Source organism: Parus major, chromosome 1A (genome assembly GCF_001522545.3).
Source record: "Parus major isolate Abel chromosome 1A, Parus_major1.1, whole genome shotgun sequence".
Lineage (NCBI taxonomy): Eukaryota > Metazoa > Chordata > Aves > Passeriformes > Paridae > Parus > Parus major.
Window position 1 is genome coordinate 48,342,903 of NC_031773.1, and position 18,002 is coordinate 48,360,904.

The 18,002-nt window shown below is 46.1% G+C and overlaps 1 protein-coding gene across 1 annotated transcript; it reads right to left on the reverse strand.

Annotated features, from left to right (window-relative positions):
- Window positions 1–7,962: 7,962 nt before the first annotated feature.
- MIEF1 (mitochondrial elongation factor 1) lies at window positions 7,963–18,002 on the reverse strand. Its single transcript, XM_015629025.2, has 5 exons — window positions 17,411–18,002; window positions 15,882–16,030; window positions 15,568–15,748; window positions 13,351–13,613; window positions 7,963–12,247 (listed from the first exon to the last, which is right to left on the reverse strand). The coding sequence occupies exons 2-5, from the start codon at window positions 16,023–16,025 to the stop codon at window positions 11,441–11,443; spliced, it is 1,395 nt and encodes a 464-aa protein (XP_015484511.1). The 5' UTR covers window positions 16,026–16,030; window positions 17,411–18,002; the 3' UTR covers window positions 7,963–11,440.

Below are 18,002 nucleotides of genomic sequence, written 5' to 3' on the forward strand. Positions count from 1 at the left end.
TTCTGATAGATACGCTACAGAGGAGGCAGGTCTTGCTTCAAAGGAAAATTGAGAGCACGCAGCAGCTTTTAAAGAAGCTGAGTGAGTGATTGGATGGGTGGACAGCACTTCCATGTCCTCACTGGCTAAGGGAGAGCTCTCACATCCACTGCTGTGCCTGCCTTCCCCTCCTTTAAGTGAAAAGGGTGATTGTATGACCATAATAGCAGCTAAACAAACAGAAATGCACCCAATATATATATACACCCAATCCTTCATCATGAAAAGATAATTATAGATTTCTCTGAAAGGACTCTGGAAACATGTGCGCAAGAATCACGTAAGCAGAAATGAAGCATGCAATGAGGAACTTAACCCAGATCTGCTTGTTTCCTAGCTGCCTGCTTTCCCTTTTGTGTGTGAACTGAGGTGGAAATTTGTCTGTTTTATGAGCTCCAGAAAGATTTTCTGTAACAGTCTCCAATCCAAAAAGTGAAATCAAGTAACCAGGAGCCAGCCATTTAGAGAAAAGCATATTTTTCCCTGTTTGCTGCAGGATTGCAGAATAGCTGTTGTTAAATCATTTCATGACCTACCTACAATCCAAATTTCTTTATAAATTATCTTTCTTCTTCTGCAGATATTATGTCAGAGATATCTCCACTGTGGCTAGATTTTTTAACCAAGGTAGAAGACACTTTTTTAAGCACAAATAACATTTCTTGGGAATTTTTGTACAGAAAAAATTACAAATATTTTCTAAGCACAGGACTACTAGCTACTCTTTGTTAACTCAAAAGTGTCTAAAAAAATAATTTCTTTCCAATATTACATAATAGATTTGTGGCTCAGAGACTGAGCAGCTCTGAAGAAAATTTAGCACAAAAAGGTGGCTTCTGAGGGAACACCAGTTTGTGTGCATGGTGAGTGAAATCCTGCTGTCACGTTAACTTTATAACATCCAGCTTTATGACTGTGGACATTATTTTCCTGCTCTGGGCAGCAAAGGGAACTCCTGGGACAAGTAAGATCCATCCTGACACAGAAACAAGGGGCCAGCTGCAGGAGAAAGGAGCTGCTTTTCCAGAGCTCACTGCAGGAGAGAGGCCAAGGGTCTGTCTGGGTAAGCAATGAAGTGCCCTGATAAATCCAGCAGTGCAGAGAGCCACCTCCAGCCAAAAAGCATCACCAGGAGGTGGAAAACTAATACTCCTCCATTCACCCTCCTCCTTCATCAGGATCGAAGCTCAATATATGGGCTTCAGTAATCTCTTTGGTTTGTTGGTTTGGTTTTTTTTTCCTTTTTAAAGTAAACATTGCAAAGGGAAAGTGGTTTTCTTCTTCCACCAGCAAGAACACAGGAGGCAAACATGCTGAATGCCGTTAGGAAGCACACCAAAGACGGAGAGGACGTAAATGTTTCCATGGTAACATCCCCTCACACAGTCTAGACTCGCTGCTTAGGATGCTCTCAGGGACTGTCAGTGGCGGGGAAGCTCGTGGGCCTCTGCAGCAGGGGAGCAGGGGTGGTGGGAGGGGTGGGTATTGCTGGGGCCAGGAGGGGAACCAGCAAAAGTAACAGAGACAGAGATGTCTGCACTTCTCCGGAGTGATGGGAAGGTGGGCTGACACTGCATTGGGACGGTGCACGATGGCAGTGGTGGCACTGGGCAGGCAGCTTTGGGTTCCCACTGAGCCTCAGTGCCCCGGAGAAGGAGCAGATGGGTTTTCTGCTGGCCCTGGACTCTGCTGGGGTGGCTGGGGAGGAGGGGGCACTGCCTGCTTTCCAGAAGGGTGAGTGTGAGGGCAAGCCCCAAGGGGATTTTTGTGAGGGAAAGCTTGAGTCCTTTGAACCTTCCATCTGGAAGAACAGGAAGCCTTACCCCACACTTCAATGAACAAAACATTTCCAGAAACTAGCAGGAATTTTTCCTGGAGACAGAGTGCTGAGGAAAACACAAGGGAAGAATGAGGCCAAGCAGAGAGACATTTTGAGCAAATTTGAGGGAGAATTTCCTACAACCTCTATGGCACAGACTAATTCACAGTGCTTGCTTTCTTCTCTCCTCATGCGGGTACAAACAGATATCTGAAAGATCTTTTCTGCCAGATTCTCATTGTAAGCTCCTTAGGGATTGCTTTATAGATGTTCCATTTTAAAACTAGATCAAAAAGCAAATATATATGATTAAAGATCAGTCTGGGAGGTATTAACATCCATCTTTTATTACATACAAAATAAGTTATCCATATGCTCTGCCTCGTTTGTTTTGGACTAGTACACCGAATGGAATCTCTAATAAATCATTCACTACTTACCCACCCCCTCACTGTCTTCTGTTTCCATTCTGCTATGTAAATACCCCTGACATTAGAAATGAGACTAATAAAAAAGAGGATTAAATCTGCAATTTACATTTGCAGCTTACAGTTCAATTATTTCACACAGTTATGGAAAGAACCCTGCTTGTCCACCTACATTTTTCTTACTGAACAAACTCGGGCATGTCAAGCACATGCCGATAGCTCACAAAATTCGTGTCTCCAGAGGCTTAGTTACTCAGAATCAGCCATGCTGTGGCCAGCTGCCACAAGTAAAAACATTGTGAAAATCTGGTAAGAGGGAGGTGAGTTGTAACTTGCCCAAGCATGAGTTTCCTAAGCAAAGCTACAACTGGCTGAAAATGATGTTTAGCAAAAAATATGCTTGAAGGAGGGAGAGAAAGGCGTACTGACTTTTGTTCAGACCATTGGGGGATATTTTTAGTTGTCTCATTGTCCAGTCTTGTTTTATTATGATGAGAGGACTTGGGGGTCAAGAATAATCCTTTATGTTCATTAGCACATGTGGGCTCAGTTTAGCACACAAACAGAAGCCTTCCAGTTATCCAAGCAATAAAAGAACAGGAACACATTTCATGTCAACTATCATCCTTCATGGGCCTACAGCTGATGTGACCCCCCCCTGCAGACTGTGTGCTCAGTGTATATCAAAAATGTACCAACATCTGCTGGAGTCACATGTGCCAGGTGTCTTGTGCCCCTCTGTTCAAAAGGATGAAGAGGAGGGTGACAATGAACACTGCTTATTTTGTAGCAGTGTGAAGTTAGCAAGAGCTGAGCCTGACAAGTAGGTACGGATTATGAGACTCCAGTATCTCGGCCCAGACACCAGTGAGTGAGTTAACTTCACTGGAGCTCTCTTTTGGTGTCTGAGTGCCCCTTAGCCCGGTCAGCATGAGGGCTCCTTGCTGTACCAGCCCAGCAGCAGTTACACTGCACTCCTGAACCTGGCACCCAAGCCAGCAGCTTCAGCTGAAGCAGGTGGAAAGGTTATTTGGGCTTATTTCAGCCTCTCTGTTCAGTGAGGGGGGGTGCACAGTGAAAGGATAATACCAGGCTGTGCTCTGTATGCTCCTTTGGGGGATTTGTTTTTCACTTTGTGTCATTTCAGAGTGTTTTGATGAGGCCAGAAACAGAGACTGTTGCACAGGTGTACCCTATGAGTGTAATAAAACAGTTCTAGGGATCTTCTGGGTGTGTGAGAGATGTCTTTGATGCTGGCAGGCAGCTTCAGCAAGGAGACTGACACAGGTAGTTCAGATGAATCTCTGAAACTCATTTGAGGATAAGTCACTGTTGAGGCTGTAGCTGCCTAGGTCCCTGGGGAGGAACACTGCAGCCATTATTCAGTAATAATTTTCCACTCTCCATAGGCAGCAGCTGCTCAGTGATTTACCAGCAGACTTTGTACTGTTTTAATATATATTTGTTTACAAAGGAGGAGAGAAAAAATCCTGGTGGATGTTGACACAATTGTGAGATCACTGAGTTTTTAGCTTCTTCCTGAAGGAATGTAATTTTCCCTCCTAAGGTCTCTGCATTAGAGGATTTGGCAAATTATGTCAGAAAGATTCTTTCAGAAGACTTTGAGCCTCTTCTGCTCCCTGCACTTGTACATGGACTGACAGGTAGCCTCAGTAGAGCCTCCTCAGGTGTGTTACAGGTGGACTGGCCACAGGCAGGCTGGATAATAGTCCCCAAAGAAGACTTTGCAGCCATAGTACCATACTGAGTAGGTGCTGTGGCTTCTCAACCCACCTGCCCTCTTACTGCCATTGCTGTGGTGCCTGGTGAGGGAGGTTTGCCGTTCTCTTAGTGGGAGGAGGTTTCTGTGCTTGACTGCTGAGAGAACTGGTTTGAGACTAAACCCAGGTCTGTCGGGAGACAGCTGCAGCAGCCCAGCTCTGTTGGGGAGGTACAGCTGGCCTGCTCTTCTGGCACTCAGAGGGTGAGATTGTTTAGGCCATGTCCTGGCTTCAAGAGGAGACATCTCTGGGTTTGGGGCAATGCTGGTGCTATTCAGGAAGTTAATGAGCCATTCACCTCAGTCATGCAGTCTCAGTAAGACACATTTGGATGCTGAGCACTTATCAGAAATACAGGTCTCCCTGAAGCAGAGCAGGCTCACAGAGGGCAAGTCTGTCCCAGAGCACAAAGCTTGGGAGTCACCAGTCTGCTGGTGACACCAAACAGCCTCCTTGGCAGTGCAAAGTGATGGAGTCAAGATGCATTATTCTTCATTCATTATCTTTACCAAAAGAAAAAAAAAAAAAAAGAGGAGAAAGATTCCTAGCCCAAAACATAAGCTCATTGCTCCTCGTTCAAGAAAAGGCACCAGACAAGATGCTTTCTACTGTCTCTCTCACAATCATAGGCAGTGATTTGGAAAAGAGGAGGTCTGTGCCTTGGTCACGTCCCTGCCTCAGCAGAAACCAGCTTCCCTGTGAGTGCCAGGGAGCTGGGGCCCTGCCAGCATGCTCTCTAACAAGTACCATGGGAGCTGCAGCTCTGCAGCCTCTGGGACTGTTGTGCCTTGTACTACCTTGGCTCCAGCACACCTCGGGGCCTCTGACAGCGCTTCACTGCTGCTGCAAACAAGCAGCAGCTAAACATGATTCACATCTTATTATCCATATAAGTGCTGGTACTTACTGTCTCCAAGGTCCCCTGTGCTGAATAAATTCAAGAATCTGAAGGCAAAAATGTCATTCTGCCATACTGCTTCCAGGAACAATTGCTTCTTGCCTTTCAAGGGAGGTAAGGAGCCCGCCAGGGCCTTACAAGTTTTGAAGTAATGCCCATTGCAGGAGCGGTAAAGAGGTAACACAGTCCATCATTTGCCATCTGTGCCCTTGTGTCTGTTGCCTCTGAGGCCTGTCCTTTGCAATGCTGAGCAGAATGAGACAAGAGGGCTGTACAGGACTGGGATCATTGTAGTGGGATGTCTTATGGGACAGTATCACCCCTGTGCTTCCGTAGAACGGTGACAATTCTACCACAGAGAGAGAGGAAGGGTGGAATTGCAGTGGAGCCAGAGGATTGTTGCCTAACAAAAGAAAATCCTAAACAAAACAAGTAACACAAGTGAGCAACTTTTGCCCATTATTTGTATGGAGAAGGCTTTTCATGAAGAATGTGGTTAGAATTTATATATATATATATTTCCCCAGAGAAGCTTAGCACACAGTGTTAATAGACAGATCAAAGAGCTACTTAGTCACAAGAGCCAGGGAAATTGAACCAGGGCAGCAAAATAAAAATCAATCTGACTTTTAGCGTGTTTAATGTGATTTTGTTCAGAACTGACTTCTGCATGAGTACTTAGGAAAGCTTAAGATCATGAGAAGTTTGAGTTACTTGAGCCAAACTCTGTGTCCCACTCTCTTTGCTTTTTGTGAAATGACAAGAATGTTTCCTAGCTATAGAATGATTTCAGATCTTCCCTGCCTTACCCATTAATCTTACCATCTTCTTCTGCCTTATTGTTTGCAAGATTATTCCACAGGATCACATACTATAAAGAAAGGAATAATAGCCTGCTCACCAGTGCATTTCTGGGTCCTTGACTTGTGAGTAATGCTGTCCTTCTCAAAGTATGCTAGTAAAAATTTTATCCTTGCCTGTGTAAAGGACACATTTGTTAAACAAAAGCTATTCTAAGAAGGTGTTGAATCTTAAAAAAAAAAAAAAAAAAAACCAAAAACAAACCAACAAAAAAGAATAAAAGGGAGGGGGAGGATATTTCTTCAATCCCTCAGATCATAAACTCAGATAATAACTCACCTGACAAGGATAAAGAAGATAAAATCCAGATATCTCAAACAGTTCCCTGATTGTGTGGACCACAGCAGTTCTCCCAGGGCTGGAAGGCAATACGGGGTTTCACGTAGGAGGTAGAATCTCCCATTTCTTGCTTGCTGCTTCTGTGGGCAAAGCCCCACATTTCAAGATCCAGTCCCAGATTCAGTGAGTCATATTGGAGGCATTGAATGGTGCAGATAGTGAGCAAACATATCTTATCTGGAAGAGAAACTCCTCATTTGGAAGAGGCTCCTTTTCTTCTGTGAAACTAAAATTTGGAAGAGGCTCATTTTTTCCTATGAAACTAAATTTAAAAAGCAGCACCTGTCTGCAGCTTTTCTAAAGTTTAGAATATTAAAATAAACCTTAAAAAAACATGGATTCAACTAAGTATTTGGGAACTAATAAAAAAAATTTATTAATGTAGTTCAACAGTTTAACATGATGATCTCAAATTTGGGGTTAAGTCACCCTTTCTTCCCCAGTTTAAGATTAGATACAAAATAGGCTAGAATTTATGTATTTATTTTTGAAATTATAAGATGCAAAAATAAATAAGTAAAATGTAAGCTCAGCTACATTAATATCCAGGACAGGACTGTGGTTATATAACAAAGTGGGCAAAATATTTTGCTTTTTCCAAAATTCCCTTTCCTCCTAAGCTGTTTGTTCCTCAGGCTAAGAACAAAAGAGATTCTAAGTCTTTGCAGCCTGGAGAACTACTTGTGCTCTTTTTCTTTGTAGCAACTTTTTCCATACTTTCAATAATTATAATCTCTCCCCTCAATTATTTTGTCTTTACATTAAACATTTATCTTATGATCTTTCCTCCCTGTTCATGCCAGGACTGCTTTTATGGAAAGGTGCAAACCACTGCATATATTAACCATGTATTGCAGGCTCTAGGCATTCCAGGGGCTTTAACTTGAGAGGGTAATACCTGTCACAGCTCATTTTAGCAGCTCCTGTAAGACTCTGTATGGCATGAAATGTGCTTCAACTCATCTGATCCGTTTCAACCATAGGACAGATTAAAGGAAAAAAAAAAAAACAAAGCAATGCAGACAAAGGGATATTAGAAAAAAAAAGTAAGTTGGAGATGTAGACTCCCTTTGTTTCATAAAATACTCTCCAAAATAGTTAATTACAGAGTCTTCATTAAGACAGGTCTTACAGGACAATGTTGCCACTGTAGCATGTGTTCCAAGAATTAAGAACCCTGGGACCCATCAAAAGCAGCATGACTTCACACTTACTTGACATCCAACATTTCCACTCCACCTTTCCAAGCAGGCACATAAAACTGGGTCTTACTGTAAAGAACTTAAAACACACCAGACACGGGCCCCTGGCAAAGCAGTTTCCCTGCTGCCTCAAGGCTGATGCCTGGATAAGAGAGGAGTCCATTTGGGAGGGGAGAGGCCTGGCACACAAAAACCAAGGTGTGACTGACGAGGGTGGAGGAGCCCACACAGGAAAGTTTAATATTCCAGAGGCACGGAAGCCTCTGAAGTCTGGGCAGCCACATGAAAAGCAGGTGCCTGTCCGGGCACGCGGATTATCGGAGAGGATGAGAAGCTCAGCACCACAATTACGCATCATCTTGTGACTGGTGTGAAAGCTGCCAGGAGCAAGGACGCTGCTGCACCCGAGCTGATGGCTCCCTCGAGACAAGCTGCAAAGTGCTGAGTGCCCAGAGCTGCAAAGGGAAGGCAAGTGAATCAGCAAGGGGCAGGCCAGTCCCTGAGCGCTGTGTGCTGCAAAATTATATCAGCATGTGCCAAGATGAAAGCAAAGAGAGATGTTCCTTTGTTTATAAACATGCCAGAGACAACGAGGTTACTGTGGAAATTAATTTTATTTCAGAATTCCACACACTCTGTCACAGATCATGCACTTGGACTTTCCCCTTTGCAAATCCACAGCCTCCAGGCCTGAGAGAGATGAGGCATCATCTCTTCACTTCTCACTGTGTGCCCACATGCTAAGAATGAGGGCCCTAATGGCACCTTGCCAGGGGGCAGAAAGCAGCCTCTTGTTTCCATAATTGCCTTTAAACATGGGAAAAGAAATCCATCTGACTTGAAAGATTAGCAGTGGAGCTCAGCAGCAGTGAAACCCACAGCTGAGCAAGTTGGTCCTCACCCTGTGGTTACAGGGAGTAAGACGACAATCTTATGGGAAGCTTGTGTGAGCTAAGCTACAGCAGAACACACGGAGACATTCTTGGAGCTGAGGCAGCCACCAGCCCAGTGCGTGCCCTGGGCCTCTTACAATCAATCTGTCTCTGAGCTGCTCTGCCAAGAAGGTGGCCAGGAGCTGCCCTTTTCACATTCAGCTTTAGGTTCTTCTGCTCTGTGCTTCAGGTTTGACCAGGAAGTAGCCTACCTGTAGGTAAGACAGCCCTCCAGGTTGTACATCAACACATGTACTGCATTTAATACTGAAAGGTGCCACTTCGAAAGACTCTGCAACGTTCTGTTTGACCCACAGGCTGGGTGCAGCATTACTGGAAGTTTCCTGCATATTTACCCTACACCTTCTTCCCTGCTTCTATTGCCCTTATACCTGACCCTGCTCTCAAATTATTCCTAGTTGCAGTGTCCCTGTGACCCATCACATCTTTGGCCTTTGTCAAGACTGCCACTGCCAGGGCAGCTATTGCCTGCTGTGGTGGCTGCCTGTAGGAAGTGATATTTGCCTCCTGAGAACAGGCTCATGGCTAGCTCAGAGGAGGGCAAAACTGAAGGGAAGAAATGATGGTGATGGTTGATGCAAGTGAAGTGGAGCAGAGTCTACAGAAAAGGCAAAAAGGCAGCTTCAGTCTCCATTTGATACACAAACTGAGCTCAATAGCAGCAAAAAATGGCCATAAAATATTAATTCATTAGGTTGCCAGGAAGAAGTAAAAGCATTCGTGTAAAAAATTATATATACAGATATGTATGTGACAACTGTTCTCAAGTTAGATCTCACTTTCTCTCTTTTTTTTTTTTTTAATCTAGAGTTTTAATAATTTCCAACCACACTGCTGTTAAAATGTGAAGACCACAGTACTGGAGTCAGCACCAAGTGAGGGGTGACATCACACTGAAGAAATGAGCTTTGGGGGAACTCCTGACAACCCAGATATTTTAATATTTTTGTTGACCTTCAAGTAATTAAAAACAAGGGGAATTCCCCCCAAGAGTCTGTAGGCTCCGAGTCTCATCTGTCTGTTTTTAGGGTAGGAAGGCTGACATCAGAAAGGCAGTGGGGGGCAAGGGAAGGAAGAGGAGGAAAAAATCTGGGAACCAGAGTGAAGAGCAATCAACAGTTGACCAACACTGACTGCTGCAGAACTTACAAAACACAAAGTCATACAAACGGGATTCCTGTTAACTTTGATAGACTATAGACTTTTATATACACACACAGACTTTAAAGTACACATCTGGCAGTCTAGAAAATACCAGTACCCTAAGGATTAAATAATTTAAAATGCAATGTTGCATTATCACTGTATACAGAATGCTATCTGACACATTGGTTAAAATGGACGGATTGTCCGAGAAAGATGCTCCCTCCCTCACCTCACCAGCACTGCCTCTAAAAAGAACCCAGTGTGAAAGACTTCCCTCCGTGGTTCCACTCCTAAAATTCACCTTGAAACTTCTCTGTCAAAGATGGGGGAAGTCCTGAGAGGAAGGGAGGAGAAAAGGAGAAAAGGATTCCTATCCCCTCCATACTCTGCTGCTGCAGTACTCCTCTCCACTGGCTAAGGAGGCTGGACAGCAAGGATGAAAAAAGTTGCTAAAGCAGGGAAAAGGCAATTATGTTTCTGAAACAATAGTTAAGCTGGTCTTTTGAGATACACACAGAGCTCCAGACTCGGGGGACACCTTCTCTCCCACTTTTTGAAGACAGCAGGTGGCTTAATGCAGAGTCCACAGCCTGAGAGCAGCCCCAGAAGGAGTGGGCAGAACTGCAGTGCCAACAGGTCCAAACACAAGGGAAGGTGTGCCCTCACCAGCTTTTTAAGAATATTTGTAAAATGGGAGCACTGGAAAGTCAGCACATGGGAATGAGGAAGTGGATGGACAGCCTCAGTTCTGAGGAGGAGACCAAAGCACACAGAGCAGATGGCAAAGCTAATATATCCCTAAATGCCAGCTTTGTGCATGTATCCTAATACCAGTGTACGGGACAGAACCTTGCTGATGACACCAGTTCAGTTCCGTCACCTTCACAGCCTTTAGAGCTGGTGAGAATCTGGCTTGTGTGTGCTTATTCCAAAGCCCTTTGAGGCATGTAGTCTTGTTTCCACCTCCAGTAAACCAGAACAGCCCTAAGGTCTTGGGGAAAAGATGAAAAAAAAATCCCCATTCCCATGGGTGGCTCCCACCCCTTCCCTATAATCACCCTCTCTTCCTCTAGGCCAGAGACAACTGAAGAGCTGCCTTGTTCTCCACTCCCGAGGCCATTCCCATTAGATCTGGCTAGGCAGGAACAGCAAGCTCTGCTCCTTCAGTCTCATCACACAGCCAGACCACAAAGGTTCCTTCCTCCCCTGGCACTGCTTCAACAAGAATTGCCCATACAGGAGGTTGTGCTGAAGCAGACTGGACAAATTTTGGCCCTTAATCCTGAACCCAGCTTGCAAAGGATGAGAAAGCTCTGTGGGAGCGGGAGCTGTGGGAATTCTCCAGTTTCAAGCTCTACAGCCCTAAATACTGCCAGTGTAATCATTATCCACTCAAAAATACAAAAAGAACCCTATCCAAAATATCTCACTCAGTCTGCCCTGCATGACTGGGCCAAAAGGACATAAAAGAAAGGAAAGTGAGACAGTGTGGGACAGCAGAGAGAAAGAAACATGGGGCAAAGTCAGGCTGGAGGAAATTAAACAACCTCAGTGCAAGTTTGCTAAAATCATCACTGGATTTACCAGCCCAGTTCCACCTTCTTCAAACCAAAAAGGGTTTGCTGCACTAAAGTGTACTACAGAAGAAAGAAGTGCATAGTTTGTTTTATTTTTTGGTAGACACTTAAACTCACAGAATTTATGTGAAGATCTCAGAGCAGTTTTAGCCTCTCTTCCCTAGCCAATGGGTACCTGTTGGGGCAGAGATGGTGGAAATGGACCAGTAGCACCAAGAAATTCAGTGGGAGCACCAACTCCACAGCAGGAATTACTAATGAACCAAAAGTGGGGAGTGGTGAAGAGAGGGAGAGAGAGAGAGAGGGGGAGATAGGGAGAAGTGGAGGAGACATAATTCGCAGTAATCAAAGTCTGCATTGGCTAAACCCTATCGACACTTCCCTAGGTAAGGCCCCATTACGTCTGCAGCAAGACCTCTGGCTCTGACAGAGAGCTGTAGAGTGTGTAGCCCAACTCATCCACTTCTTCGGGGGTGAGCTCTGAAAACAAGTTCACCTTGGGGTTCAGGGCACTAGGGAGGACACCTGCCTCCAAGTAGCGGATCAGCCCCTTCAGTGCCTGCAAGAAGCGATCAGCCAGCATGTCCTGGGACCAGTCGGACTCCTCCTGGGAGAGGTGCAGGATGACATTGGTGAGCTGGCTGGCAGTGAGGTGTCCCAGAGCTGGGTTTAACTTGCATACTGCTTTGAAGATCTTGAGGCACAAGCAGCGGCAGCCAGAATCGGCCTGGTCCAGGGCGTGGAGGCGAGCCGTTTCCGCTGGCCGCAGGCTCAGTCGCCACAAGTTGTCATTCTGGGCCAATCGGTGAGGTTTGGCAACGAGGACAATGTCCCCCAGTGTCAGGGATGGTAGAAAGTCAATAAAAAGATGCCGATCTGCATCGTACTGGACTTCCAGTGTCAAATCTGCTGGGGGAGCTGCTGGACGGATCACATAGTCCAAGAGACTCCCAATTGCTGGCCAGTTGATGGACCCAGCTACAACTTTCTCAAATGTGTCTGCTACAGTTTTGGGGGAAAGGTAACCTCCCACCACACAGCGGTCCCAGTAGCTGCTCCCGCGAGGAAAGTACTCTGGGTTTTCTCGACGCACCAAGTAGAAGCCAGGAATGTTCATGATAGTGTCCTCCCCGGGGATACACGACCACAGGTTCTGCTCCAGCATGAGAGGTACAATGAGCTGGATGTGGTCAGCTGTCACTACCTTTCACAAGAGAGAAAAGTCAGTAAGAATAAGCTTTCTCTCTCCACATTAATTTTATTCACCACCTTTAGATAGCCTTCTGTCCAAATGAACCTGGAATAAGGATTCAGCTGTTTCACTCTCCTCTCTGCGTGGGATTCCCAGCCTCCCTTTGTTCAAAGGCATTCTGAAGGACTATTTCCAACAATCAGTGGGATAATTCCAAGGTAAAGCTGAAGCTAGTGCTTACGTGGTATGTACTATTTAGAGACCTGACATGGACTGAATATAGATGAATCACTCTGCCTCATACTGCTCTAAGTCTGCTCCTTGGTCGTGAGATGCAGCTGGCCTAGGGCACGACAACACCACGTGACAATTTAAACAGGAGACAGAGTATTAAGTTTCTTGACAAGCTTCCGTTGCCACGGTTTAATAATCCAATGCTACAGCTAGGTACACTGCCCTCACCTGGTCTGCCACATTGTTTGGAAAAAAGTCATTAAAGATCCCTTTTCACCAATGTGATTAAGACCCCAGGTCTAAGTTTCACTGGACATTCCATGCTCCATTCCAGAGCTCTGATTCAAAGAAAGAAGTGTGCCTCTGAATCACTCACTATAGCCATAGGCATCTTGCCATCAGGGAGATATTGCAGCAGGGACTGCTGTCCAGTCCTGGTCTGTCATGCATTTACATTCAGGAAAAAAAAAAAAAAAAGGGATAGGAAAGACCTACATGAATATATGGGAGATCTAAGAGAATATAATGTATTTGGATGGTTACAGAAGGATGGAGAGAAAACAGATGTCTACCAGAGAAAAATCAAGAAAAACACAGCTAAAAGGAGAGACAGAGGGGAAGCAAAGAAGGACTGAGATATTTTGGAGAAATAAACCAGCAAAAAGCACAGGCTTTGCAGACAATGACAGAGCAGCTTGGTCATGCCCGTTCAAACAGCACTGTGGAAATCATTGCCTGGCTCCACAGCGGGAAAGGCAGCACCAAGAGCCTTATTACAGAGGAATGCTGTGCTGAGCCAGCAGTGCCAACAGGGAAGCCTGAAACGCCGCTGCGTGGTCAGCCTCCTGAATAAGGAGCCGTGATACTTCCCCAGGAATTACCTGCAGGTCATCGTAGAGGCTGCCACTGAGGTACATGTCCCGCAGGGGCATGTCGGGCAGCTTGGCGCGCAGGAAGCTGCGCAGCTCCGTGCAGATATCCACGGCCGCCTGCTTGGCCCGAGCCTGCTCGTCCGCCGGGATCGCCACCCGCCGCCGGTAGTACGCAAACAGCTTCTCCTGCAAGGACAGGCGAAGGCGGGATTTCTTCAGCTCCACCTGACTCCTCTTGGCACATGGCTTGGGCTTTGTGGGTCGAAAAACGTCTGCAAGACAGAAGGAAAACTGTTGAGGTTGCAGCTGATCTCTCTGTGAAGCCTTCCGCAGAACAGAATCTGCAGCGCGTAACTGCGGTCTCCCAGGTCTCAAAAAGCCCTTGGCAGACATTTTGCAGGCTTTATGCAGGTAGCAGTCCGAAGGGGCGTGCTGAGGAACTTCAAAACATACTATAAAGAGCATCAAAACGGATGAAAACACGTTACTAGATTTGAAATTTAGCCACACTAATATTGTGTACAAGGGTCTTTTTTTAATTGCTAAGTGGGCAGTATCTCAGGTCAACTTCATCACAAATTCAGTGCTGTTACCAGTTCAAAAGCTTTCAGTGTGATGCCACACCAGCGAATAAAACACTTCTGAATAACCATCATGATCTCCTTGAGTTTTTAACACTGAAACAGGTTATTACAAATTACCAGCAAAATCCAGTCCTGACTAGCATATGAGATCAGAGAAGACTGTTCCACCTGGAAATGAAATAGCTGTTGGGAGTCTGATCAGCACAGTTATTGGGATGATGAGCTGACAGATCCTGGGGCCATCATAGTTCCTGTGATACCTCCCTGAAGCCTTCACTGGAAAAGGATCAGAGAGCCCACTCAGAGGCACAATGCCACAACACAAGGTTTACACTGCCATCTGCGTTACTAAACCATGTCTGACCTGCACAGATTCTCTGAGCCCCCTTTTTTCTGACTGGTTTCTCAAAGAAATAAATCAGTGCTTCCCATCCATTTCAGATTTCTCTCAACATGGACAAAGAGTCTCAAAAGTTAACAATGAGAATTAAAAGGGAATTACAGATCTAAGAGAACTTTGGAAGGGCTGTGCTACCTAAGGGGTGCAGCAGAAATCCCCAAGTCAGTGGCCCCATTAAAGCAAATGGCTGTTGCAGATTTGTTTGGTGTGGGCCACACAGCACGTGAGTAATGGCCCAGCCTCAGCAGCTGGGTGCTGTCTCTTGTCCCACTGGGTTCTTTTGGACAGATCTGAGCATTTTTGTGTTAAGGAAATAATGCACAAAACCATCAGGAACTGGATTTTATTGCCTATTTATGAGAAAAGGTTTTTTTCCCATACTGAGTTTTAATTTACTTCTAATTGAAGAATTTAAAGACACCATCATTATTATTCTGTCCATATGCTTGGGGACTCCAATCAAATTATCTAGGTCCCATTTAACACAGCTAGTTTTCAATGTTTCCTCAGCAAAATACCTACTGCCATCCCAAAGATAGCTTCCTTTAAAATAATCTGGAAATCAAGTTAATAGTTTGATTCTGATTTTTAGTTTAAATCTCAACGTGTAAAACTCCAGAAATGAGTTAACAGTGATAGAAAGTAAAACCATTGAGAACAAAGAACAACCACACGTAACAAAACGTGGTTGGATTCTAAACTATTGATTATCCCACCCAGAAAGAAAACTTCAGGACACTTCCTATAGACTACTGAAGACAAACACAGTGATAAGCAGCACTAAACAGGGAAATGTCAATCCAGAAATTATTTGGAAAATGGTAGCAATAGAGGAAATAGTTATAAATTGTTAGTAGATCTACAACTCAAATACTCCCCCCTTAAAAAGATGCAAGCAAACTGGAATAACCCAAAGAAAGGCAAGAGAGTGCCTGAAATTAAGAGAATAGCTTTCTATCAGGAAAGATTAGATATTCAGATTGAAAGAGAAAAAATGGGGGAGAAAAAAGCTTAATACCATGAAGTCATGAGAGGAACGAAGAGTGCAAATAGATGACCCATTACTGACTAGCTCCCAATGACAGTTATGATTCTTGAAGTTACGAGCAGACCTGCTTAAAAGAAAAACATAAAAAATCCTGGGACAGACAGGGTATTTCCTTCCCTGCATTCCTTTAAACAAATACAGGGTTTATAGGCCTGGATGATTTTGTGATGCAGGAGGATGGCCATGCCTCTCACCTGCATCTGCAGCTGAAGGATCAGTGGGAAGGGTCTGCAGGGAGCGGCTGAGGCTGGTCTTCATGTCCTGGGTCAGCAGGCGTGAGGAGGAGCCCAGCCAGTTTGGCTCTTCCCAGCTTCTCTTTCCTGACTGGCTCAAGCGAGTGGGGCTGCTGGGAGCACTGATTGCCCGGTCGTACATCTAAACCAGGAAGAGTTTGAGTCACCGAGGGCCCAACGCTTGCATTTCACCCAGGCCACTGCCGGCACCCCGGCTCTTTTCACTGCCCCTCCCTGCTCCCGGAGCCGTTCCCGGTGCCAGCCGTGGCACTCACCCGCTTGACGGCCAGCGTGGCGATGCCCAGCATGGCGGCGCCCCCCACGCCCAGCACCAGCCGCGCGTTGGCCAGCACGAAGTCGATGGCGGTGCCGATGCCGTTGTCATCCTTCTTCCCTTTGCGCTGCCCAGCGCCTGCCATCTTACCTGCAAGGAGCGGGAACGTTACGCGCCGGGGCCAAAACGCCGTACGGATGGCTCACCCCCTTCTCCCACCCCTCACACCCCCTGCTGCCGGCTTCCACCACAGGCAGGGCCCACCCAACCCTGCACCCTCTCTAATTATGATCCCTCAAAGAGCTGCTTGATCCCAGCAGTGCCAGGACAGTACTGACCAAGCAAAGTCCAATACCTGAGGGAACACATCCAAATTTGATGTGAGGTTTCTAGTAATTGAATAGGTTTAATGAAAGAAAGTATTTTGCAATAAAATTTCCACAGTATTTTGCAATAAAATCCTGCATATTAAGCAAAACCCTATAACTATTCAGATATTTTTCTTATAATTTGTGCTTCTCAACCAAAACACAGCCAATTTATTTTCTGATTACTAATGTAACAAGTGTGATTTTGCTCACAGACAAGGCAATACAGGGTTGGTCAACTGTATGGAACAAAGTGGAATATTCTCCAGGAACTGACAGGCAAGGCAGTCTCAGAGCTTCCATTCACAGATTAATTTCTGAATAATGCCCAATCCCAGACACTTCAAAGACACCCAAGGATCAACAGCAGAGACTGCAACACATGATACAAGGAACAGCTCCCTTGCCTTCATTTGATGTTTATTCTTGCCCCCGAGGCTGGTGGGTTTGACTCTCAGACAAATCATGTAAAACACTGACATGAATATTTTCTTACATGTGTACTTTTGTGTCCCCAAACTTCCATTTAACCTGACCTTGAGATTTAATTTATATATAATAAGAGCCTCTCTGGCCAACATGGCCTCAAACTGTGCCAGGGACGGCTTAGGCTGGACATCAGGAGGAATTTCCTCACAGGATGGGTGATTAGGCATTGGAATGGGCTGCCCAGCAAGGTGATGGAGTCACCATCCCTGGGGGTGTTTAACTTGGACATGGCGTGCGCTACTGTGTTTTAGTTACAAGGTGGTCATCAATCAGAGATAGCACTCCATGATCTCAGGGGCCTTTCCCAACCTCAGTGATTCTGTGATCTTGTAAAACACATTTTACCATCACTGTACCCATATGTGATGCCCATGTAGGGATCATGTAAGATCCCCAGTGAACCTACATGAAAACACCAAGACACTCCTGCACTGTGACTTTAGGTCTGTTTTCTGAGTCTGTGTCCAAGGTTCTGAGCCTGCCTGCCTGATTGAGGTGGTTTAAAACTGCCCTTTGTTTTTTTTCTAAAGCCAAAGCAGGGGGGATGTTCCTGCTTGGATGAACCAAGAATATATTCACTTGTCATCCCCAAGCAGAAAAACCCCTGCACTTTCACAAAGCTCACTGTAACAGAAGCATGAAGAACGCGGTTATATCATTGTAAATGACCTACCTGTGACCTAATGCATTTGTGAAGAGAACAGGAGAGCCCTCCTGGTGTGCCTGTGGAAACACCTTCAGGACTTCTTCAAGAAAGTGGTGGGTAGTGAGTGTTAATCATCTCTTCTGGCTGGCGAGGGGATTTTGGAAAGAAGAGGCAGGTAAGTGGGACCAGCGGGAGCTACAGGGAATCTCTAAACCAGCCCCCCGAGCCTGCTCTGCAGGAAAGCCTGTCCCTTCTCCAGCTGCCTTTCCTTGTCCTCCAGCCGCTGCAGCCCCTGGTTCCGGCGGAACTCGCGGCGGATGGAGGCGAGGTAGAAATCCCGGTCGGTGTAGCGCAGGCCGCGGCCGCGGCGCAGCAGAGCTCGGTACAGAGTCAGCACCGCCTCCCGGGACCACGCGGCCATGGGGGACAAGTGTGCGGCGCGGGCGGGCGACCTGCAGAGGAGTGACCGAGGGGCGGGATCCGGGTCAGCTTCTCCCTTCCCGAGGGACCCGCCGGCAGCCGCCTACCGCTCCTTAGCGGGCCCCGCGCGGTGCCGGGGCCGCGTGTCCAACGGCGCGGGGTAACGGTCGGGCCGGGCCGGGCCGGGCCGGGGCGCGGA